General features: G+C 34.5%; 2 protein-coding genes across 2 annotated transcripts; both read left to right on the top strand.

Annotated features, from left to right (window-relative positions):
• Nucleotides 1-229: 229 nt before the first annotated feature.
• LOC107896800 (transcription initiation factor TFIID subunit 1) lies at nucleotides 230-18978 on the top strand. The gene is made up of 21 exons (XM_016822080.2): nucleotides 230-523; nucleotides 613-731; nucleotides 1797-1859; nucleotides 2047-2092; nucleotides 3083-3301; nucleotides 4687-4802; nucleotides 5534-5702; nucleotides 5958-7044; nucleotides 8163-8365; nucleotides 8499-8736; nucleotides 9545-9881; nucleotides 11084-11293; nucleotides 11474-11566; nucleotides 12294-12500; nucleotides 12695-12901; nucleotides 13887-14373; nucleotides 14849-15057; nucleotides 15199-15315; nucleotides 15558-15614; nucleotides 15699-16826; nucleotides 17936-18978. The coding sequence occupies exons 1-21, from the start codon at nucleotides 502-504 to the stop codon at nucleotides 18290-18292; spliced, it is 5691 nt and encodes a 1896-aa protein (XP_016677569.2). The 5' UTR covers nucleotides 230-501; the 3' UTR covers nucleotides 18293-18978.
• A 136-nt stretch (nucleotides 18979-19114) lies between these two features.
• Nucleotides 19115-21083, top strand: LOC107896801 (endochitinase EP3). Its single transcript, XM_016822081.2, has 2 exons — nucleotides 19115-20413; nucleotides 20501-21083. The coding sequence occupies exons 1-2, from the start codon at nucleotides 20002-20004 to the stop codon at nucleotides 20902-20904; spliced, it is 816 nt and encodes a 271-aa protein (XP_016677570.2). The 5' UTR covers nucleotides 19115-20001; the 3' UTR covers nucleotides 20905-21083.
• Nucleotides 21084-24809: the final 3726 nt, after the last annotated feature.

The raw sequence follows: 24809 nt of genomic DNA, 5'->3' as shown, positions 1-24809 counted from the left end.
TTAAAATAAACTCTAAAACCTAAAATTAAAACCGAAATGAATTATGAAGATAGTAAAAAAAAACTCCGAGGAATCAAATTGGGCCGTAAAACAGTTAAAAAGGCTAAAAAATCTCAAGTCGGACCGGATATTAGACACGTGGGTAATTGGCCCATTTACGTTAAGATTCTAAAAATCGAACTCGACGACAGCTCCTCTATATATACCCCTGGCCTCTGCAACCAAATTTCAGTTTAATTTGTCGCTCGTTTTCCAGCACTTAAATAAAATTTTCACAATTTTTTTTATAAAAATTCAGATAAATGTATATTTTTTAATTTTAATTTTTTTCTGTTAATTTCCCTCTTTTATTAACCATCAAACCGAAATTTTGTTCTTTCCTCTAATTCTTTTCTCTCTCAGTTCAATCCCCAAAGCCCTTAAAGAACTTCATGGGTTTAGGTTAGGTTAAATTGTTCTGGGTTTTCTTCAGTTTTCTTCGATTTGCAGAAATAAAGAAATATGGGTCACTCTAGCTTCCCAGGTCTTCAATTTCACATATTTTTTCACTTTCATTTCCTTTACTTTGGATTGAATTGTAAAGCCCCATTTGTTTTTTATTCTTTTGAGCAGATGAAGATGACGATGAAGAAGAATACGAGGAGGAAGCTGGTGGGAGTAATCGGCTTCTGGGTTTTATGTTTGGAAATGTCGATAACTCCGGTGATCTTGATGCTGATTATCTTGATGACGTAAGTTTTCTTTTATAATTTGATCCCCTTTTCTTCTCGGAGCTTAAATTGTTGGCAATTTATGCGTTTATGAAGCCTTTAAAGCTCGTTCTTTGCTTACTTTGTATGTTAAGTAGTACGTGGAATCCCAAGTTCTTGATGGGTTTGGAATGTGCAACACTTCGCCTTTTTGGTGGAGCTGGGTTTGGATGAGGGCATAGGATAAAATGAAGCTGATGTGAGGAAGGAGAGTGCAACACTTTGCCTTTTATGCTTCTTTTTGTTTTTGCTGGAGAAGTAAATGTACTTATTTTAGTGTTTAAGGAGCAATTAGATTTAGGCTTATATTAATTTGGATTTTGCACCTGAAGAGTGGTGGAACGGAAGCATCTTGATGCTGCAGTGAACTATTTCTAATTGAGTTTAGAATGAAGTGCATTGTGTGCAAAAGTTCATTTGATTTGATGAATCGCTAAATGTAATTTAAATACAGAGAATAACCATGTTTTTTATAAACTCGCTTGTTCTGCAAATTCCTGTCAAAATCAACTCCATTAAATATGAATCAAGTTAATGAAACTCTTACAAGTTTGGAGAAATAAACTCGCCAATCTCATCTAGTTCAATTACAAGACTCAAGCCATGTAAAATAAAGGCCATAGAAAAGAATGTTCTGTAACTAAATTAGGATCAAATTCAGACTAGTGAACCCAAGCAAATTAGTCGAAAGCACTAATGATACTGACACATCATTTAACATTTAAACTAACAAAAAAAAAACTTGTGGCACTGGATTATATATGGGAATTATAAATGATATAATAATTATTTGAGGTTAGCTTCCTTTGGATCTGAAGGACTTTGTTTCTGTTAAAGGACCCACGATTTCGCTTCATACTTCTTAGCTCTTCCTGAACCTGATAAACCTTGCAAGAGATAACATGCTAATTCAGCTTGCACTGTCTATTTAAGCTGTTAGTTTGATGTTTGGCTGAGGATTTTCATTTTCGTACTGTTTTTTCCCCTGTTAAGTATCTTTTTCTTCTTAGCAGCTTCATTACAGATAACAAACTTTATTTCTTCCAGGATGCAAAGGAACATCTCGCTGCGGTAGCAGACAAGCTGGGTCCATCTCTTACAGATATAGATGTATGTTGTTCTATTATGGGTTATCTCTTCCCCCTAAGAATCTATGATTCATAATAAATAAATAAATAAATCTAATGCAGGCTATAATAAATAAATAAATAAATCTAATGCAGGCTATCTTCTATAATGTTTCATTATTATTTTTAAGTGAGGGCTTGTTTTGCTAATGACACTGTTTGATTGTCAGTTGTCAGAAAAATCACCGCACACTCCAGCTGATGCCGCTGACCAAGGTGATGTTGTATGGCTGGGAAATCTATCTCATGCACTTTTGATGTTCTGTTAATTTGTTTGTTTCTTCAACTTGTTGACCATGCTTTATTTATGCTGGCTCCGTACGAATAATCTTTAAGATGCTTTATGGGAACTTCTCTGCCTGTTGACTGAAGTTAGTGTTTGGTGATAAAAAGCCCACTTGATACCTGATGGAGCTGTTTTCCTGGTCTTGAGTCTACTGGATTTCTGAATGATAGTTGATTCATTTTTACTTAATGAAGGATTCGACTGGAAACTTTTTCATTTTACTGTCGGGGGTACTGATTTCTGATCGAATTAGTGTCGTGATTATAAAAATGATATTGGAAAGTTAAAAGTTTCCTTTATTAATGTGCTTGAATGCATATGGCATTGTCCGGGCATAGAGTGAGAGCTAGTTTCAACTGCAAACCATAATGTTTCTAGGAAACTTAGTGCTTACAGAGTAACTTTTGATTGGGTATAGATTCCATGATTTGCTTTCCCTAACTACTACTGAACTGGTGGCTAGGTGGCCTTGTAAAGGCTGCTTTGCATTCATGAGCAATTACCCTCAGCCAAAAACCATAAGAATGATATAATGAAGCATAGAATATTTGCTATCATGCTTGCATAAGCCAGTTCTTGAGATTGAAAATCAGAAAGGGTTTCAAATTTAATGCCCCAGCGGAGCCTACTATTTTGGTCTTGTCTCCTATTGGTAATCCTCATAATTCTGAGTGATTTTCTTAGTTTTTTTCCTTTCATCAGGATACGTGCCTCTATGTGTGATGTGTTTCTTCTATATTTGTTATTTTCTGGAATGTAGATTACTCATTTTTAATCTTTTTATTAAAAGGCTATGGAGGCTATATGTCATTGCTTGGACAAGTTGTGTTGCTCAAAGGGTTTTATGCCTCACAACAATCTGGTGTCTATCACTCGTCTAATATTCTGATTATGTGTTCAATGTGGTTTCTCTATGATAGATTATGATGAGAAGTATGAAAATGCTATTGACTATGAAGATATTGATGAGGAGTATGAAGGTCCAGAGATTCAAGCTGCTACTGAGGAGGACCATTTACTTCCCAAAAAGGAATATTTTAGTGCTGATGTTTCTTCTGCTTTGGAACCTAAAGCCTCCGTGTTCGATGATGAAAATTATGACGAGGATGAGGAAAGTGAAAAAGAACAAGAGGTGGTAGGTAAGCATATACAAGGTTCAAATTGTTTATATGGTTCACCATTGAACTGCAGTATTTTTCTAGTTCAGTAATGATTAATTCTATCTGGCAGTATATTAGGTTTTTTTTTTTTTGAGAAAAAATATCTTAACTGATAATCATTGTAGTGACAATCCAATACTCTTAGTTGGGTGCCTTTGCTCGTATTTAGGGTCTTGAATGTTTGATAACAACTATCTCATCCCTGAGTACCTTTCATATAATCTTTTGATCGATAGGTCTTTTTTTGTCTGAAGAGAAAAGAGTTTGATGTTGGCAAATTAATCGTGTTCATTATTCTAGACAGTAGGTCTTTTATACTATTAAATATATCTAATAGAAGGTTGCCTGTTTCGTTTGTAATGATTGTTATAAAAAGTTATGTATTCTACACAACTTGGACTGTGGTTTTTCCTCATTTTTCAATCTTTCTTATTATATTTTATAAATTAAATAAGAAAGTTCAGATTTGGTTATAGGTGGTCAAATTGTCTCTTGTGTAAAAATTTCTTGTAATAGATTTGATGAAATTCTTTTTTTATTTTGCTGCAAAATGTGTGCTACAAATTTGTCTGTGTGTGAACTGTAGACATGGAATTTTAAGCCTCTTGACATGCACAAAGATGTTATAAAAAGCTGGTTTCTTGTTTGGTTATCTCTTTCTACTGATTAACTGCTAAGTAATGGTTTAATTACTTTCTATACTGGGTTGTGAATATAGACGGATTCACCCCTAGTTATGTACCAACATGATCTTTTATTATTATTATTACGATATGCTATCTTCTGATTAGTGGAAGTGATATCTTTGTGTCTTCTACATAGTCACTAAATTAACGGAATAAGAAAGAATTGCTAGTTTTATGTGTCTAGGTGATGAACATATGCTTTTCCTTTTTTATGGATTGAATCTACTTGATTATGTATTTAATTACATATATTGAGTTACATTCTCTTTATATATCTCCTTTTCCTTTTTTATCTGATGTATATAATCTATTCCCACTAAGGTAATTTAAGTTAAGCTCTCTTACATGCTTGTTTGTTTAGGATCAACTAGCAGTGGTTACTTTGTTCTGGTTCTAGTTAATTTACAAACTGATTAGCTTACGTATTTTCTTTGTGAGAAATGAGAAAGTGAATAGCTTACATATTAATCTTGTTTTTTATAGAGAAAGTTTATTTCTTTTATGTGATATCTTCTCACTTATTTTAGAATGTCCTTAATTCTTTTCCATGTGCTTTTCTTGGAAACCCAAGCAATCCTTGGTCGGGTGCTTTTATGGCATCTTTCACCTTTGATTGCAGTGTTTATGACAAACCTATCTTTTTTCTTTGCTTGACTGAATTTTGGCACCTTTTTTCAGTTGAGCAGGAAGAGCATCTTGCAGCAACATTTGAAGTGGAGAAATGTCCTGGGCATGATGTACATTGTGGCTCTTCAGACAGTGAAGATCAAGTAGATGGTACTGAAGATCTTCAGGTGCCTATTCAGTGTAGTATTTGGCTCTTACTATTATTGTCTTTAGAATTTAAGTGTAATTTGTCTTTTAGAAGTGTGAGAAATATTTGGACAACCATGATTTTCTGTGGGCAGATATTCCTTTTGGATTGTCATTTCAAAGAAAATTTAAGTTGTGTAATGAAGTGAGGTCTAAGCCTTTTAAAGTTGTTCAACACAATAAGGCCCCCTAATTAAATGTTAATTTTTCAATATATAGATTTAAGACAATGTTTTGGTTTCTATTAACTAGCACAATGTTTATTTCTTATGTATTAAGGCATCAGGGTTATATTTGGTTTTTGCTAAAGTAGGGTCTAGCTGTAAACTCTCATGCTGTTACTTCCATTTTGGTCTAATAATAGAGGGCTTCAAGCATTATCCCTCTAATTGCTTTTGTTATAATGACATGTTTGTACAAGAAGTTATTGTATTCACCCCCCTTCCTGACTGCTCTTTGAGAGGTTGGTATCTGATTTCAAATGTTGCTTTTAATAACTTTACTGGACATATTTCGCAACAAGGTTGCTGTTCAGAAACTTAGAGTAGGAAATTGCTTTTATTTTTTCATGATTGCTTAGTTAGTTCTGTTTCTTTAAGTTCTCAACTATGACAAACTCTAACAGGAAATGTTTTTTTTTTTTTTTTTGTAAATCAGTTCTTGATTTTGATTTGATAAGGAAAAATGGATTTTATTCTAAATGTTGCAACAGGAGGAACCTGATGCTCCAGAAGAGCCGTTGGATTCTAAAAGTTCCACACCTCTGCCTGTTTTATGTGTAGAAGATGGTATGGTAATCTTACGGTTTTCAGAAATATTTGGTATTCATGAGCCCTTGAAGAAAGCGGCCAAAAGAGACCGTGGCTATTTCACTCATAGAGGTGTGTTGTCTATGATAAAATTTTCATACTTAATGTGTTGTTAAATCTAGTAGTGTGTGCATGACATCAATTTTGGAGTTCATATGCACAAAAAAACTTGCACCTTTGGTCTGTGTTCTTGGCCATTGATATGGAACGTTTTATGGCAATAAAAGCAACAGAGGAAAATATATCTTGGTGACTTTAGTTGCCAGTTCCCTAGATCCCTTCGTTTTCACCAGTTGTGATTTTTGGTTTTCCATGTCATTTATCCAGAGAAGTACAAATCTATGGATGCTTCTGATCTTGTTGAAGAGGATGAAGAGGCGTTTCTAAAGGACGCTGGTCAAGGTTTCTCATTTATTGGTTGGGAAAATGCCATCCAACAAGATAGATCTGAATTTACGGATGACGCTTTGGTGAAAGGAGGCTTGGAAATTTCTGAACATAGTGAAGAACATGTTAAGGATAGTTATTCAAATCCAGAGGCAATGAAAGAGGGGGTAGTAGTAAATCTTTCTTCTGGGTTGCAGTCACCTTCACGTCCGAGGTTTTTTCCTCTTGATCAGTTGGACTGGGAAGAACAAATTGTTTGGGACAATTCACCTGCAAGAAGTGGCAATTCTTTGGAGAGTCCTGAAATCTGTGTCTCTGATTTGGAGGCGTCAGTTTCAAGAGAGACCATTCCAGAGACGGGGCAAAATCTACTTTCTGAGCAGTCTACAGAATCCTATGAGAAGGACCATGATAGTGGCCTTTGTCATTCCTCTATTGTCTTGGAATCGTTTGACTCAAAAACTTCTTCAGGACCTATGGACCTGCCATTCTTGGAAAGCAGATTCCATCCCCAACTCTTGAGGCTGGGATCGCAGTTGAGAGTAGATTCCTTAAATGATTCTGATGGTAAAACAGATGTTACCATGGACCCAGATAAAAGTGATGTGATGAAGTGTTTTAGAAAACTTACATTGCAAAACAAAGATATAACTGAAGGGTCATGGTTAGACAATATTATATGGGAACCACATAGTGTTATTGCAAAGCCTAAGCTAATTCTTGATCTTCAAGATGAACAGATGCTTTTTGAAATTTTAGATAACAATGAAAGTAAACATCTTCAGCTTCATGCCGGGGCCATGGTCATTGCTCGATCTGCAAAGCCAAGCAGTCGTTCTTCCGAGGTCTTGGATCATAAACATCAATCTGGTTGGCAATTCAATATTGCTAATGATAAGTTCTACTTGAACCGTAAAGTTTCTCAGCAGTTACAATCAAATCCTAATAAACGCATGGCTCATGGTGTCAGAGTTCATCATTCAGCACCTGCACTTAAACTTCAAACAATGAAGTTGAAGTTGAGCAAGTTGGTGTTCTTATTATATCTTTTTATTGTTTCAATTCTTGTATTTTCCTTTGGTAGCTTTGAATACATGCTTATTTGTTTATTTTGTTGTGCTGCTGATATATGTACATAAACTGGCCTTTGCAATTGAGTTGTGTTCAGTTTGAAAATTCATAAAAATTTTGCAGCTCTTTCTCAGGCTTAAATTTATTGGCAATATATGTCGATTTATTCTATCTACTAAAATGAAGTTCAGTTTGTTTTATAAAAGTAGTTTCATCTAATTAGTGAAAAGAGAGTAGAAAGGGTACAGTAAAGGAGAGACTGAAGTCTCTACCTGGTCTGACTTTGTATAAAATCCTATGCATGCCAACTACTGGGGAAGGGAAGGAGAGGGTACAAAGGGAGATGGAGTAGAGGGAGAAAGATAATATAAAGTTCCCGATGTTTGGGTTGCTTGAGAAGGGAGCACTAATTTACTGACTTTGTTGGTTAAGAATTTCTAAAGGTAGGAAATGGTAGCCCATAATATCTTTATGATGGAAATATTAAAACCATCCTCTGTATTGAAAGGATATTGAAACTAGAGAAATTGTAGCAATCTACCCCTCTTCCCTTTAGTCAAACAAGTCCCTGGTGCATTATGCTAATGCACCCTTGATTAGCATTTGATTTAATTTTTAGCAATGAGGAAGATTCTGGTATGGCACTATATTATTTATCCAAGAAAAAATTCTCTTTATTGCCCTGGTATTTTTTTAGAACAAAAGCAGAGTCCTTTTGATTGAAGGTTTCTTATATTTGGTTTCTGATTAGAGTAGTTAATAGCTCATTAGCGACTGTTGGCTGCCAATCTTGGCACAATCTACAGGATTTTCACTATTACAATTGCTCTTGGGTAGGTTGTTGCTGTTGTCTAGCAGAATAAGCCTTGATCTTGCATATTTGTTATCATCTCTCTCTATGTTATTGCTTTTAAAATTCTTTAGAACAATGTCATGCTATATTGGTGTATTCCTGGTTAAACATTTTGTTTTATATTACTTCTAGCTCTTTCACAATACTTGCTTTGCAATACTGTGAATATAATGTTCATTGCCTGAGATTTCAGCTTTTGAGTTTAATCTGTGACCTTGCAGTAAAGATTTAGCAAATTTTCACCGCCCAAGAGCAATATGGTATCCGCATGACATCGAGGTTGCTGTCAGGCAACAAGGGAGGCTGCCAACACAAGGACCCATGAAAGTCATATTGAAGAGCTTGGGAGGCAAAGGTAGCAAACTACATGTTGATGCTGAGGAAACGGTCTCTTCTGTAAAAGCAAAGGCTTCTAAAAAGCTAGGTACTCAAATATCAGTTTTATTAGCTATGAACCAGAATATGTTTGCTCTTTTTAAGTTATTGCTTTATGAACTTTATGATGTCTGGATATCTGAAGGATCTTAAAAGTTCATTATGGGATTATATTATTGTAGATTTCAAGCCATCAGAAACAGTGAAAATATTTTATCTTGGGAAGGAGCTTGAAGACGATATGTCTCTTGCCGCCCAAAATGTTCCTCCAAATTCTCTGCTTCATCTTATTCGCACAAGAATACATTTGTGGCCAAGGGCACAAAAACTTCCACGAGAGAATAAATCTTTACGGCCTCCTGGGGCATTTAAGAAAAAATCTGATCTTTCTGTGAAAGATGGTCATGTCTTTCTTATGGAGTAAGTTTCAACGCCATTTTATGTCCTGTTAATACATTTTAAAATCTTGTGTTATGGCATCTTCCCAATGGAGCATAGTAGTAGCATATGATCCATATAGTTAATCCTATGTAGTAGAGGAAGGTTTATTCTTTCCTACCACTTGGGAAGATTGGGCATCATGTTTGAGCAGATATGCCAGGCTAGGTATTAATGTACTGGTTATGTGATGGTTTCTGATGTTTTTAACTGTTCTCATGTTCTCCACGCTCTGGTTTGACCTAGCCATTATCTGATGAAGCATTTGAAGCTTGTGTCTGTCCATCTTTTATACTATAAACTGCTAAACTCTGGAAGCTTTCAATGTGGAAGCACATGTATAATTTTGAAGTAAATACCCTAAAATACCATAAATTGTCTCTGTAGTCTGAAATAAACATGTTCTGTTATTTGAATTTCTGGGTTTGATAGATTTTGTTTACTTCCTTTTGATGGAGAGAATTTAAACATAACAAAGATCCTTGTTGAGCTAATTTTCACATAATGGAAATTAGTTCTACACCATTTCTGTTATGTTGTGGGTTAGAACAAGAAATAATAGGACTAGACCTTGTTATCTTTTTAGTAGCATTTCTTAGCATTAGCTGTTAATTTTTTCTTCTCCCTTGGAAGGATATAAATTAAGCATTTTCAATTATTGTAAATGCTTCCTATTTATTATTATTATTATATGAACAATTTTTATTATCATGAATTTAGGGTTCTTGTGAAAATAGGTATATTTCAGATGGAATTCTCAAGAGACCTTCACTATTTTTTCACGGTTCAGGTACTGTGAGGAGAGGCCTTTACTTTTGAGCAATGTGGGGATGGGTGCAAACTTGTGCACCTACTATCAGAAAACATCTTCGGGTGATCAAACTAGTGGATTGTTACGCAATGGAAACGAAACCTTGGGAAATGTTCTGCTTCTAGAGCCAGCTGATAAATCACCTTTTATTGGAGATATCAAAGCTGGCTATAGCCAGTCATCTCTAGAAACAAACATGTACAAGGCTCCCATATTTTCCCACAAGGTGCCATCAACTGACTTCCTATTGGTTAGGTCACCAAAGGGAAAGCTTTCCATACGACGTATTGATAGGATTGCTGTTGTAGGACAACAGGTTTGTTTCAGCTATAGGTTTTTCTGCATGTAGCCTTCCATTAATTCTACGGAGTTGTTGCAATTTGGTGCTGATTACATTCAGGTTACTGATTTTGTGCTGCATGTTACTTGTTCTGCCCATATGGTCGATTGATGTGTTGGCTGCCTGTCTACACCTGTATTAGCATTGCCCTTGTTGAAATCTGTTAGCCAGGATGGAACTGGCATTTATAAAGAAATCTTAACCAGCATGGAGCCTGTTTTCTTCCTGTTATATTATTAGTTATATGCTTTGTATTTGTGGCCAGATATGAGTAAATTTTTAGAGAAGAGATGTAGAATGTTTAGCATCCATTCAATTTTAGGGCATGGCCTGTCCAGTGATCAGCTTGGTTTAACCTTCAAATAAGGACTGGATGCTGTAGTCTATGATGTGCTTGACATATATTTTTAATTAAGTAGACTACCATTGAATTCCTTGCTAGAATCAATAGAGTTGAATCAATTCATCATGTGTTTACGGGGTGTGAGTTTTTCTGGAACAAGCAAATATCCTATGGTCACTTTTGTGTTGTCAGAAATTTAAATTTTGCATAGTTCTCTTCTCTAACTTAAACTTTGTGTGAACAATTGCAAGTAACAGTAATTATTTGTAAGTTGACGGTGGACAAAGGACAAAGAGACTAGATTGAGGCTTCTATCTGTGGTTGGGGCTTGGTGTACTTGTATGTGAATTTATACACATTGTGTTTATGCATAGACTGAAACGCATGTTTATGAACATAGGTTTCTGATGCTAACAGATTGTTAATTTAACTTCAGCACCATTTTTGTTAAACTATGGGAAGTTTTCCGTGCTAAGTAGTTCCAGCTCGAGAATTATCTTGTCTGCTCCAATGGAAGATGGTACATCTTTCAGTTAGGGATGTTAAATGCATAAGTTTTGATGCTTATTTCTTACCCATATTGAGGTTGGGGTTTCTTAGCCCATTTCTAATTGGTTTTCAGTTGGATACTTAGCAAGGTCTTAGTGAATAGGCTGGTTGTTGTTTGTTACTTTTTGTTCCGCCAGTCCTGCAATTTTCAAGATAAATCCATCTAGTAGAGGATGGTATGTGCACATTAGTTCATTTGAGTTTATATAATGTGCCCTGTTAGTTTGTTAAGGAATCAGCATACTGCATATTTCCCTTTCTGATTTATCCAATTTTCCTTACGCAGGAGCCTCTCATGGAGGTATTTGCTCCTGGATCAAAGAATATTCAGACATATCTTATGAACAGAATGCTGGTTTATGTGTATCGGGAGTTTTCCACATCTGCCAAACGTGGTTTGATTCCATTCATGGGTACAGATGAGTTGTTTACTCATTTTCCTAACCTTTCAGATGCAATTGTCCGGAAAAAGCTGAAGGAATGTGCTTATTTGCGGGTAATTTTTGTAGTCTTTATTTTTTTTGAATTCTGGCTAACTAAAAAGTTGCTTGATACCTGCTTTATATTCCTATTTATGTCTATGATCCTCATGTTTTAATGCTTATTACTTTTCTGATTCATTCTTCTATTATCTCCTGTTGACTTATTTGCTACACCTGCCTACTTTGCATCTTAGAGGGATAAAAATGGACGACAGATTTGGTCCATGAAGCCAGATTTCCACATTCCACCTGAAGGTGTTCTTAGGAAGTTGGTGTCTCCGGAGCATGTGAGTTTCACTATCTTTGTCTTATTTGTTTCTTTCTCTTTGCCTTGTATATTTGAGTCCTATGTTATAAGTGCAAGCAGAATTAAGATGTAGGCAAATTGCTTTTACAATATAGAAAAGGTATTTAGAAGGTATTTAGAATTAATTTAACAATGCTGGCTCAGTTGCAGCAAACATTTGTCTCAATAGTTCATGCATGAAGCCCTTTCTCTACCCTTAAACGAAATTATGTATATGTATATATTATATATTTCTCCTGTTAGATATGGTAAAACATTGGTTTGTGTGTTTGGTGGATAATATCAAATAACATGCCTTTACGATAGTATCTGCTTGGTTGTTGATTTTACACTTATTTTGGTATTTTCCTTATGTGTACCATATAAACCAACAAGCTTTATACCTTCTTTTCGGTGTTTTTATTGTCCTTAAAAACTATTGTGGAAGATAATTGAATAGTAAAATAAAATTTTCCTCCGCAAGGTTCTGCATTTCTACCCCTTCTATTAATTTTTTATCCATATGTGAAATCAATATGCTTTTATTTCCATCTATTGGAGAATAAAAACATAATGAAAAACAAGATGATTTGTTATTGATTGTGGCCCTTTCATGATTCAAAATGTGTGTTATGAAGTGAGAACATAGAAAGGCTATGAGGTTAGAAATGCATGCGCTTCCATATATTTCACCTATCTTGATTTTTTAATTTCTCAATCTTGTTCAGGTGTGTGCCTATGAAAGCATGCAAGCTGGCCTGTATCGGCTTAAACATTTAGGAATTACACGACTAACAACTCTTACCAGTGTTTCATCTGCGATGAGTCAACTCCCTGATGAAGCTATAGCTCTGGCTGCTGCATCACACATTGAACGGGAGCTGCAGATAACTCCATGGAATCTGAGTAGCAATTTTGTTGCATGTACAAGCCAGGTAAATACAACTTCTGCTAATAAAAAAGCACTTGACTTTTTGCTTTTCAAATAGATAAAAGCAACAAAATCGCATCTTATGAAGTTGACCTTTCCAATAATATTCTTTAAAATGTTTTGATTGGGAAAGTGGCTTGTTAAGTAAGAATTTGCTGTTTTATTGTATCATTACTTTCTACTTTTCCCTTTTTCCAGGACAGAGATAATATTGAGCGCCTGGAGATAACTGGTGTTGGTGATCCTTCTGGTCGAGGTTTAGGATTTAGCTATGTCCGTACTGCTCCAAAGGCTCCTGTGTCAAATGCTGTGATGAAGAAGAAAACAGCAGCTGCTCGTGGAGGTTCTAGTGTGACTGGTACGGATGCTGACCTCCGCAGATTAAGCATGGAGGCAGCACGAGAGGTCAGTTTTTATTGCAGAAACACATTTATTATTGAAGTCTGACAGAAATTTGTCAAATTTCTTTTGCCATTTTGATATTACCTATAGTTACTATAGCTTTTAGATGGTGGTGGATATTCTATGATGTTACATCTTCATAATGGTATGTCGTATGTACAAGATATAAATTAGTTGTCTCTAAGCTGCTGCATCTGTCAAAATATGGAGAAAGCCTGCAACTTTTCATTTAAAGAAGCTTAAGACTCGAGAAGTTTTCATAGGTTAATTCAGGTCTAGAATCAAGATAAATAAAGACAACTTCTGATTTTGTTGTTAATGAGCTTTTGTTTTCTTGTTGTCTGTGGTATGCATGCTGAAGGTCAATAATATTGGAATAAAAGCATTCAAGTATGAATGTTCTGACATGTTTGAGTTCAGGCAAAAAAGAAACTTTCAAATTTACTGCAAAAATATTTAAATTGATGATGTGAACATTGAAATCAATTATCTAGTTTGCTAAGGCAACAGCTTTTGCTTTATTCTTTCAATCCTTTTTGCTTTTCTGAAGAGGAATAAGGAGGGTGGTGTGGGGTTTTATAATAGAGTTTCTAGACAAATCTTTGAGTCTGAATTGCTTCTATCCTAATTGCTTGAGTAAGTACATGTCTAATAGTGCAGTTAGTTATACATGACATGTAGCTGAACAGCAGTGTAATGTCTGAAAGTAATAGGTTCAATATCAAGGACCATCAGCGATCTCTTATCTTTTGCCCTTGTCATGACTCCAAACTGAACTTTTTATATAGCATAATCAATTATCTAGTTTAACCAAGTTCAGTTTTCAATTCTTACTGCAATGATATATTGTTTTGAACAATTTGTTGATTCCAAGATAATAAATTTAGGTAAAAATGGTTGACTTGTTGCCCTTTTATGTTTTTACAGATGTGCTGTAAATTTTTTGTTTGTATCTGTTGTCTCTTAAACTGCTTTTTCTTTTTACCAGGTACTTTTGAAGTTCAATGTTCCTGATGAAGTGATTGCAAAACAAACTAGGTGGCATCGTATTGCTATGATACGCAAGCTCTCAAGTGAGCAAGCTGCATCAGGAGTCAAGGTTGATCCAACAACTATAAGCAAGTATGCACGGGGACAGCGAATGTCCTTTCTTCAGTTACAACAGCAGACCAGAGAAAAATGTCAGGAAATATGGGATCGCCAAATTCAGTCTCTTTCAGCTGTTGATGGTGAAGAAAATGAAAGTGATTCTGAGGCAAATAGTGATCTTGATTCCTTTGCTGGCGACCTAGAAAATTTGCTTGATGCAGAGGAATTCGAAGAAGGGGAAGAAGGTAACAACAATAACAAGGTTGACAAAGCAGATGCTGTTAAGGGGCTCAAGATGAGAAGACGTCCCTATAAGGCTCAGGCAGAAGAAGAAATTGAAGATGAGGCTGCTGAAGCTGCTGAATTATGTCGTTTACTCATGGATGGTATCAATTATTTCATCCCCACAGTGTTTATTCTTATTTCTTTTGCTGAAAAGAAAATAAACTTAGCCTTAAGAAGCTCAATATGTTCCCTTGGTTTGTGAAACTAGTGTCCTGGAAAATACTCTCTGGATTCCCAATGTCTATTGCTGCAGAAAATACAGTGGTCACCCTGACTTGAGTTTTTGAAAATAAATTGTTATTGCAATAATTAGCTGTGTGTTTTACAGAAGTTACATTTATTGCTGAAATGACTGTTAAATTAACTTCTTAAATTGACTCTTGTTTCTTTAAAGTTAGTTCGAATCCTTGAATTCCTCAAACTTACTCTTGCTCACCTGTTAATGTTCTATTTGCACAATCTCTATTGTGAGTCAAGAAAATTATTGTAGTGTGTTTTACTTGTATCATCTGAATATTCTGTTAGGAGAATAAATATTTATGATTTATGTAATTGACCAACTCCTCTCCTTGTTAGATGAGGATGACCAAAAGAAGAAAAAAAAGAAGAAAAACAAAGCTGTTACAGAAGATGCTGGGTTGACTTTCGGCTTACAACCACGCATTGGTGTTGAGAGTTTACAACGTGTTAAGAAAACAAGCATAATTCCCAAGCAAATTGTTCGTTCTACTCAATCTAATGGGTCATATCCTATGAATGAGAATTTTGTCAAGGATACAAAGGATGTAAGACAAGTAACCTTAATTATGTGGATTAATCATATTACCTGTTTTGACATATTCTGTCTAGTCTTTGCTCTTTGGGCAGCTTTGCCCATGTTAAAGATGCATAAGGGTTTTAGTGACTGAGGTGTGCTTTGATGGCAGATTGAAAGTAGAATTTTTAAAGGAAGCGTGTCTGGAAAGTTGAAAGGAATGAAAAAAAATGGTATGCCAAGCACAGGTCCATTAACTAAAGTCAAAATATTGGGAGACAATGTCAAGGCAAGTGCGCTCTTCTCTTCGTCTTTCTTTTTCTTCTTTTTAATAGAAAGACAGGTGAGCTTGTTGATATCATATTGAGTATATTCTGTAGATATTGCATGAGCATTGTTTTTGAATTTCTTGTCATTTATATTTCAACCTGGGAAGTTCTTTAGCATTTCTTCTTTGTATGCTTATGTTATGTAGAGTATTAGATATCTTTTTCTTATTCTAAACTACTTCACTTTCCTATTTTAAATCAGTTGTTCAAGGAGAAGAAATCATCGAGAGAAACTTTTGTCTGTGGAGCTTGTGGTCAGGTATGCAACTTATCGAGGTAGTGTGACTCTTAATTTTTTATTTTCTAGGACAATATAATCGACCGTTATCTTTTGGTGGACTAGCTTGGACACATGAGGACCAACAAGCACTGCCCCAAGTATGGAGAAGATCCAGAAACGCAGGTTGAAGCTACTGAGTTGGAAAAAACTCCAGGGAAATCAACTTCGCTAGAACCCTCTGGTCAGTCCCAATTGAAGATGATGAAAAAGAAGCTCATAACTAAAAGTGCGACAAAGATAGCAGTTGTAGAAGCTTCGGAGGGTGAAAAATCTAGTACAAACACAAAAGCTCTTCCGTTGAAATTCAAATGCTCTACTGATAGGCCGTCTGATAAACTTACTTCTGGAGGGACACAAAGTTCTGACCATCCAGTCACTTCTGATCCAGAAAATGGAGCCAAGTCTGCTGCCAAGGTTAGTAAAATAATTATTTCCAACAGGGCTAAGCCTGATGAAATGCAGGTTGAGTCTCATAAGCTGCCTGTTGTTATACGGCATCAAGTGGATACCGATAGAGGCCAAGCTGAATCCCATAAGAAATCTATTGTTATAAAGCCACCGGCAAACATGGAGAGGGACCAAGTTGAACCTCATAAACCCTCTGTTGTCATACGCCCACCAGCAGATAAAGATAAGGATCAACCTCAAAAAAAAATTATAATCAAGCGACCGAAGGAAGTTATTGATTTGGATCAACTTAGTCAAGAGGGAGGCACTTATCCTGAATACAGGAAAACAAAAAAAATAGTTGAATTGTCAAGCTTTGAGAAGCATGGGAAGCAGGAAAGCTTGCGATTAATGGAGCCAAAAGCAAGACGGAAAGCTAAAGAGGAGAGAAGATGGTGGGAAGAGGAAGAGAAGAGGAGAAATGTGGAGAGAATAAGAGAAGACAGGGCAAGGAAGCTTTATGAGGAAGAAATGAGACTGCTGGAAGAGCGAGAAAGATTTGCTGAGATCACAAGATACACTGAAGACATTCGAAGAGAGAGGGAGGAAGAGGAACGCCAAAAAGCAAAGAAGAAAAAGAAGAAAAAGGCTGAAATAAAAGAGGATTATTTAGAAGACTACAGGACAAGAAGAAATGACAGAAGAGCACCGGAAAGAGATCGAGGTGCAAAAAGGAAACCTGTTGAGTTAGGACGATATGGTGCAGAGTATGTCCCTCCAACAAAGCGGCGCAGAGGGGGAGAGGTAATTACATTTCTTCTTCATTGCTTCCGTTTGCCTTGGTTTTATCTTTTCTTTTATTTCTCTTTTACAACTCCTGATGGTACATGTATCAACTCTAGTATCATGGAAATTGAAACTAGGCTCAGATAATGATCTGGTAGAATTGCAATTGAATTTTGTTCTTTAAGATTGAAAGTTCACGGATAGTTTTATATGCTTTATTTTGTGGCTTTGTTCCATGGTATGTGCATAAACACTATAATGGTCTTTTCTTTTCTTTTCTTTTTGGCTTCGTTCTGTGGTATGTGTGTAAACTACACATTATTGAATTGGTACTGTGGTGGTTTTAATACCTCTATAATCACAATGCTATTTTTTATAGTGCAGACGTTCTGAACTCAAATGGGACTGGTGTACTTTAAATTAAATTATTGTGAAAAACAGGGGGATTTAAATATTTTATCTGAAAAGCAGAATCTATGAGTTATTGTAATAGATTTCTGAGCTTAACTACATAATAAGCATAATACTTGATAGATAGTTGGAACCGCATGATTCTGTATTTGATGGAAATTCTGTTTCATGTGTTTGAATGGACACTAAAGGTACATTTGTTGAGGGACTGTAAGGGTGGGTTTGGGGCGGCGGTGTGGTGTGGTGCGGTGCATTTAGCTTACTTTTTGTCTCACGCTACAGTATCGTTACAGTATCTAACCTCACCGCCACCGCTGTTTTTACATGAACCGCAAGTAAACACACCGCTTATCCAAACTCACCCTAAATCTTTGTTATTGTAGAAAAAAAAAGGAAAAAAAAAAACGAAAGAAATTTATGTGTGAATCACAAAAAGTTCTGCAATTGTTGTGAATTTTCTGTAATGTTGGCAACAAAAATGAACAAGTATAGCTGTTGTAAACCCGCTAGTAAACCATTCATCATCTGGAAGCCTCTAGTAAATTTTTACAAAATGAGAGTTATGAAGAAATAAAATTATGTAATGAGAGAACTAAATGATTCTTACAAAGGTTTGGAGCATGTAAAGCCGCTTGTAAATTTTCTTATGCCTTAACTATTACCATTAATCAATCAAATTTGCTGCTTAATGTATTCTTCAATTGATTGCCCTGCAGGTTGGTTTGGCCAACATCTTAGAGCGGATTGTAGAAACACTTAGAGATAATACCGAGGTGTCCTATCTGTTCTTAAAACCAGTGTCCAAGAAGGAGGCCCCTGACTACTTGAACATTGTAAAGCACCCAATGGATTTGTCCACGATAAGGGACAAGGTTAGGCGGATGGAATACAAAAATCAAGAAGAATTTAGGCATGATGTATGGCAGATTGCCTACAACGCTCATATCTACAATGATGGTCGTAATCCTGGTATTCCTCCTCTTGCCGATCAGCTTTTGGAGCTTTGTGACTACTTGCTACATGAGAATTCTGATAGCTTGGCTGAAGCTGAAGCAGGTATAGGGGAAGCTTAATCGGGTAACACATTTAAAATCATTCATCATCTGAAAGCCAAAATTCCCTCACAGTAGAACTGCTGCTTCTCTGGGTATTAGGGGTTTCCAGGCTTTCATGAACCATGGTAATAGAGCTTTGCATATGTATAGTTGAAACCTCGAGTGCTCGAGTCGTTTCAGGCATAAAAAAGAACCTAGTTCATATAGGATTATTATGGTTAAGAAAAAGGGATGATGACAACCTAGGTGACATAGCCAGTAAGGACGTCTAGAGATGAAAGCTTGTAGTGAAGCAGATCCCAGTTGAAAGCATTAGCCGTTGAGGACTAAAAGACCCCCAAGGCAGTCATTCAGAAGAGCTTCATGTCTGCATACTGTTGGCCAATAGATGAATCATTCCCATGTAAATATGGGACCTATCAGGCAATTATCTTGAAGAGCTTTCATCTTTTGGCATTAATTATGTTTTACTTGGGGGAAGAATCTGAAGCTGGTGGGTGAAATGCTTCAGTTGTTTACAAGATGAAAAAACTTGGGCAGTCAAAAGTCCTTTCCACATAGGTTAGTGTGATTCAAGTTTTATTTAACATTTTTAATAATAACTTGTGAGAGAGAGGGAAGCTGATATATAGTGAAGAATTTTGATGCACAATTGATAACTCTGTACCATAAATATCTATGTAACCTCTAATGTATTCTTCTCCCTTTTTTGTTTCCGATAGTAAAGAATTTTAATCATTTGTGTTTAATTTTAGTTATTAAAAAAACGAATATAGGATGGAACATTTAAATCAATCAATTCCATTAAATGGGACCCAAGTTTCAATATGATGTGTGAACAGAAATTTAGGTTGTCATATTTGCTTTTCCCCATCATTATGTATAGCTATTTTGAGTTTTGAGCTTTTCCTAGTATAAGAACATGTTTTCTTCCTCTTGTAGTAGCTTTTACAATCCCACAATTTTGTAATTATTTAATCACAATCACAATTTATTAAAAGATTTCATGAATCTCATATAATGATCTGTGAATGAGAATTAGTCAATTATCAACTATAAAATCTTACTGGCAGATTGGTTTAATAGAAATTGATAGCTTACCCTAATCTCAGAACGGATGAATTCAGGTTTAACAATCAATTTGAAAAGTCAAAAGTTACTAAAAGTAGAATCAAGTTAGAGACCTTTCTTCTTTGAATTTTCAACAGGAAGAAATTATTGAAATTAATGAAACTAGCCAATAACTTGATGACAATGACAGCAAGCATCACAACTATTCAGCTATTCCTGTACAATAAACTAGCTAAAACATCAATCAGAAATATACACATATATACATGTGTGATAATAGTTTCCTTTATAAGTACAGATTTCCTGCAGAAATTGGAAGTTCCATCGACCCTCCCTCAGATCCTAAGGCAAATTGATTACTTACTCCTGCAACTGAGCATAGGGAGAGTACAGCTGAAAAAAGATAATCAAGCTGAACTTTCAATGTTGATGAGCAATGAAATTTCCCATGGCCTTTCCCTTCCTTTTCATCATTACCGGTCAAAGTTAGGTCGCTAGACCCGTGATCTTCACACTGTGAAACCAAGCTTTTCTTCCCGTGGGGACACACTCTCACTCTAAACTCTTTTCTTTCGCCTTTTTTGCTCTCTCCAAAGCTATGAATAAGTCCCAATATCTACCAATTTTTCCGCATCAAACACAGATTTCCACCAAAAATGGCAACATTCACGGTGAAAAACAGTCTTATTGCTGTCATCCTAGCGCTCATTCTTGCTGGAGCCACGCCTGGAATCATGGTGAAAGCACAGTGTGTTAACAGTTGTGAACAACCAAATGAATGTTGTAGTCAATATGGGTACTGCGGAGAAGGTCCCGAGTTCTGCGGCGCAAACTGCCGAGGGGGTCCTTGTACTAACAATGGTGTTTCAATAGCTGACATCGTTACAGCCGAATTCTTGAATGGGATATTGAATCAGGGCTCAAGTTGCGTAGGCAGAAACTTTTACTCCAGAGAAGCTTTTCTTGATGCTCTCACGTCTTTCACTCGCTTTGCAAGGTCTGGCTTAGTTGAAGATTCCAGGCGTGAGATTGCTGCTTTCTTTGCCCATGCGAGCCATGAAACTGAACGTAACATCTCTTATAATGTCCTTTCAAAAGCATCCTATACGTAGAATTGTTCAATGCTGAGCGATAAGCCGTTATTGTTGTTTCAAGGTTTTTGCCACATAGAAGAGACAGATGGGGCCAAGAAGGATTACTGCAATGAGACATTGACAGAGTATCCATGCGCTCCGGGCAAAGGTTACTATGGGCGTGGACCATTGCAACTATCATGGAACTACAATTATGGACCAGCTGGTTTGGAGCTTGGGTTCGAAGGTTTAGGTGCACCAGAAACGGTGGCCAATGACCCTGTTATCGCCTTCAAAGCTGCCCTATGGTTTTGGACCAGAAATGTTGCAGCAGCCATAAGCCAAGGATTTGGGGCGACCATTGAAGCCATTAATCCAATGGAGTGTGGTGGTAGAGAGCCTCGGAAAGTTCAGTCTCGGATTGATTACTTCACAGGGTATTGTAATCAACTTGGTGTTACTCCTGGGGGTAGTCTCAACTGTTAGTAACAATAACAAAGTTATTTCTTTTAATTGTTTTACTCCAATTTTGATTTTCTTTAAAAAAAGGTTTTAGAAAGATAATATGGTCATTGAAAATGTGAGAAATAAATGTTTTCAGAAAAATTATTGTGATTTTAATTCCAAAATTTTGGAAATCAATTAATAAATATTGAGAGGGAAAAGTTATTGTCCAGTAATAATCAATTGCGATAAATTTATTCACTGCTTTTTAATTTCAAACATTAACTCTTTCTATTTCTATTTAATTTCCAAAACAAATCATCTTAACAATCTTCAATCAGTATTAGATACAAATATAGATGTTTATCAATCTCCAATTTCAAAATTCAACAAATTTACCCCTAATATAGTCTTTATCAATTTTAAAAATAAACAATTAACTCATGCGTTAATGTATAACATCAATTTTATATAATTTTTATTAGTAACAATTTTAGCTCCAAGATCTTTATTCTAAATAATTCAATAAATTTAACCTCAATATCTACATATTTCAACAAATATTATAAGCTAAATTTATTAAATCATGACCAAATTAATAGAATTTGTAAATTATGAGAACTAATCATGTAACATTGACAAAACATATTAGTATGAATGGTTAATTGTCCTTAATTACTCACTTTCAAAAATAACAGAATCAAATTGCTCTAATTTTTTTTTAGAGAGATCAATTTACTAAACCATATAAATTTTTTTACTCTCAATTTTTAAATTTTTTTTATACATTTAATAGTGGATACTCATGTAGAAATATTTTAGCTGGAGCAACATAACTTAATGTGGCCAAAATATAGGCGATTGTTTTCAGCATTGGAAGGGATAGGTGCCAGATAATGCAAAATATTACATTAGAACGTGGATCATAACTCTGAATTTTGTAGACCTTCAATAATTTATCCCAAACTAAAGTGAAAGTGAACAATCATTCCCACAAAAGGAAATTCAATCAAAGAATCATGTTTTTCATCATTTACATTTGTGTCATACAACTTCTTCCTCCTACCTACTAAAATTTGCAGACTATCTTAATCTAAAAAATTTTTAAAAAAAATTTATAAAGTGTTGGGTGTACAGTATACTTTGTTTAAGTTCCATGGGTGGTGAACTTTGCCCTAGTGACCAGGTCCTCGAGGACTAGGTCCCGAAGCTAGCCGCTGGAGCCAATACGACATGGTGGATCTTGCCTTGTGGTAAACCGACGAGTAAGTTTCCATATGATTTACGTTTCCCAAATCTTCCCGTAAAACTCTGGCAGCTTCAACGCTCACATCGCTCAACACTGCCATTGATATGACGCATATCATCAAAAGGGTACTTACTTTCCTGCTATTCATCTTCCCCAGACACTACTCTTAAACACCAGAAGAAACAACAAAAAAAAAAGGCTAATAAATCTTTGAAGATTATGTATTGAATATGCAGTAAGAGAAGCTTAATTAGGGTCCTTGGTGTTGTGAATGAAGAGAACTTGGAACTGAATATCAGGTTTATATAGGAATAAAAGAATACAAAGGTTTACAAAGTCATGCTAGAACAGCTAAAATTATCAAATATGTGGGAAAAAATGGTGGGCTTTTTTAGGACTATACAATTCGTGTTGACCAAGGATTTTGTGCAAAGTCATAGCTACAAACTCGTTACTGCCGGGAAAGCTAAAACACTAAGTTTAATTTATTTTATTCTGAACTTGTCAATGGCTGCCACAGTTTATATATATATTATATCAAATTTACTGGTTTAGCCCTTCCTTTCATTGCTTGGACTCAAGTACTAGTGATTAGTGAAGGTTGGTTTTGTTATTTTGAGGAAAAGACAGGGTTAGAATTGAGATTGGGTTGAGTAATTTAATGAAGTCCAAGAGTTGGAAATATTGAATCTGACCAAATTTGGTTGGTTGGGTGGCCTGTACTTCAGCAAAATGACAACAGCAAAATAACTACATAACTCTCTCTATATATTATAGGAATAGGAAAGCGTTGAGCATTACTGTTGACATGTTGAATTTGACTCTTGAGATTTTCTCCAATGTTATCATCAAGGAACTTATGTGAAATTTCCCAAATAAATTATTTACTTTTTTTGGAGTACAGATTTGGACTTCTTACATAATTATTGCAACATAATAAAACTTAAACCTATTATATTATATATTTTCAATCATTTAATCAATTGATAATAAAAAAAACCCACGTTTTTTTCATAATTATGTGAAATAATTCAATATTTTTTTGTTTCTAATTTTTAAAAACTTGACTAAATTATACCTTCACCTGATGAAGGATGGGAGTTGAACTTGTAATCTTTCAATGGATCCCACCTTTAAATGTTAATAATTTTGAACTTATTAAATTTAAAAATTTGCTACAAAATATTGGGTAGAAGTTTTATATATATATATATATATATATAATTTGAAAGATGTTGAAAATAATTGTTTGAATGCTTACTTTTTTAAAATGGAATTTTGAATATTGATATTAAAAGAGATAAAATAATAAATAGAAAATCAACACAATGACATTTTGAGAAAATTAAATAAAAGAAAGGCAAAAGACAAAAGAGGAAAAGGTATGAAAAATGAAAGTCTTTGTTTGTAGATTGAGATAAGAGAATAATGGGAAAAAAAAAGTTGAAAAATGATATTTTGACCCTCACAATCTTTAAGTGTAAAATGTGTAATGTATGTATGTATATGTATACTATCTTTATTTTATATATGCACAAGCTACACGTATACTTATAAAGAATTGCATAAAAGATTTTGAAGTGAGTTTCAAATTTTCACACATTTAATTTTATCCACACTTAATTACAATTTAAAACAAACAAACAAAAAATTATATACATATAATATCTTTATTTTATATGCACATGCTACATGTATGCATATAAAGAATTATACAAAATTTTTAAATTTAATATATTAAGAATTTTAAAATACCCTACATTTTCATTCAAATTATGACACTTAATTACAATTTTTTTAAAACTAATTGAGTTTTAGTTTAATTAGCATGCGCATTATTACCAATATAGGAGGACCTGAGTTCGAGAGAACAAATATGACAAGATTGTTAAAAAATAAATAAACTATTTATTATTAGAATTATAGTTTTAAAAAATAAATATTCATTTATTTAACTATAACATAAGTTACAAATAATAATTAATTTAGACTTTCTTCCGTTGTTTATTTTAATTAATTTGGAATGAAATTCTAATAGTAATTTGGTTTTACATTATGATTACAAGTGGGCTGTTTTCAACGAAAATCATATCTCATCAAATACAATTGAATAAAGGTAAAATATAAATGGTATATATGATGTATGATATATGGGTGTGTACTCATTAATTAATGGTTGAAACACTTTTCGATCAGGCCCATCTTGGATTTAACTTAACTAAAATAAAATAAATCTAAATAATAAGTACTTCATTTTCAAATTATTTACTTGATATTATAATTGAATAATTTCTATATAAATACATTATTGTTGATACATAATAAGAATGAAAATTTAGATTACAAATATATTCACACAGACTCATATTCCGATTTTAAAATTACTATACACTGTATATTCAAAACAAATGCTAATAGATAGTCTAGATATCTATTACCCAAATTTGTGTTGCTTAATTATTTAGCTAATGGATGTAGATTTAGATATCACAATCCACTTATAATTTTGATTATATATAAAAAATAATTTTAGCGGATTTGGATGTGGATTTTTATGGATTTAGATATCCAAAAAAAAAATTTAGAAATTTGATTTTTTTTTTTTTGTAAATTTAGACAATCAACTGATAATATATTTAATTTAGATTTGAATAATGATACTCAAATAATTTGATGATAATAAACATTTTCAAATTTT

This window comes from Gossypium hirsutum, chromosome A10 (assembly GCF_007990345.1).
Source record: "Gossypium hirsutum isolate 1008001.06 chromosome A10, Gossypium_hirsutum_v2.1, whole genome shotgun sequence".
NCBI lineage: Eukaryota > Viridiplantae > Streptophyta > Magnoliopsida > Malvales > Malvaceae > Gossypium > Gossypium hirsutum.
Note: the sequence above shows the minus strand (reverse complement) of the source record. Positions and strands in the feature narration are given on the sequence as shown.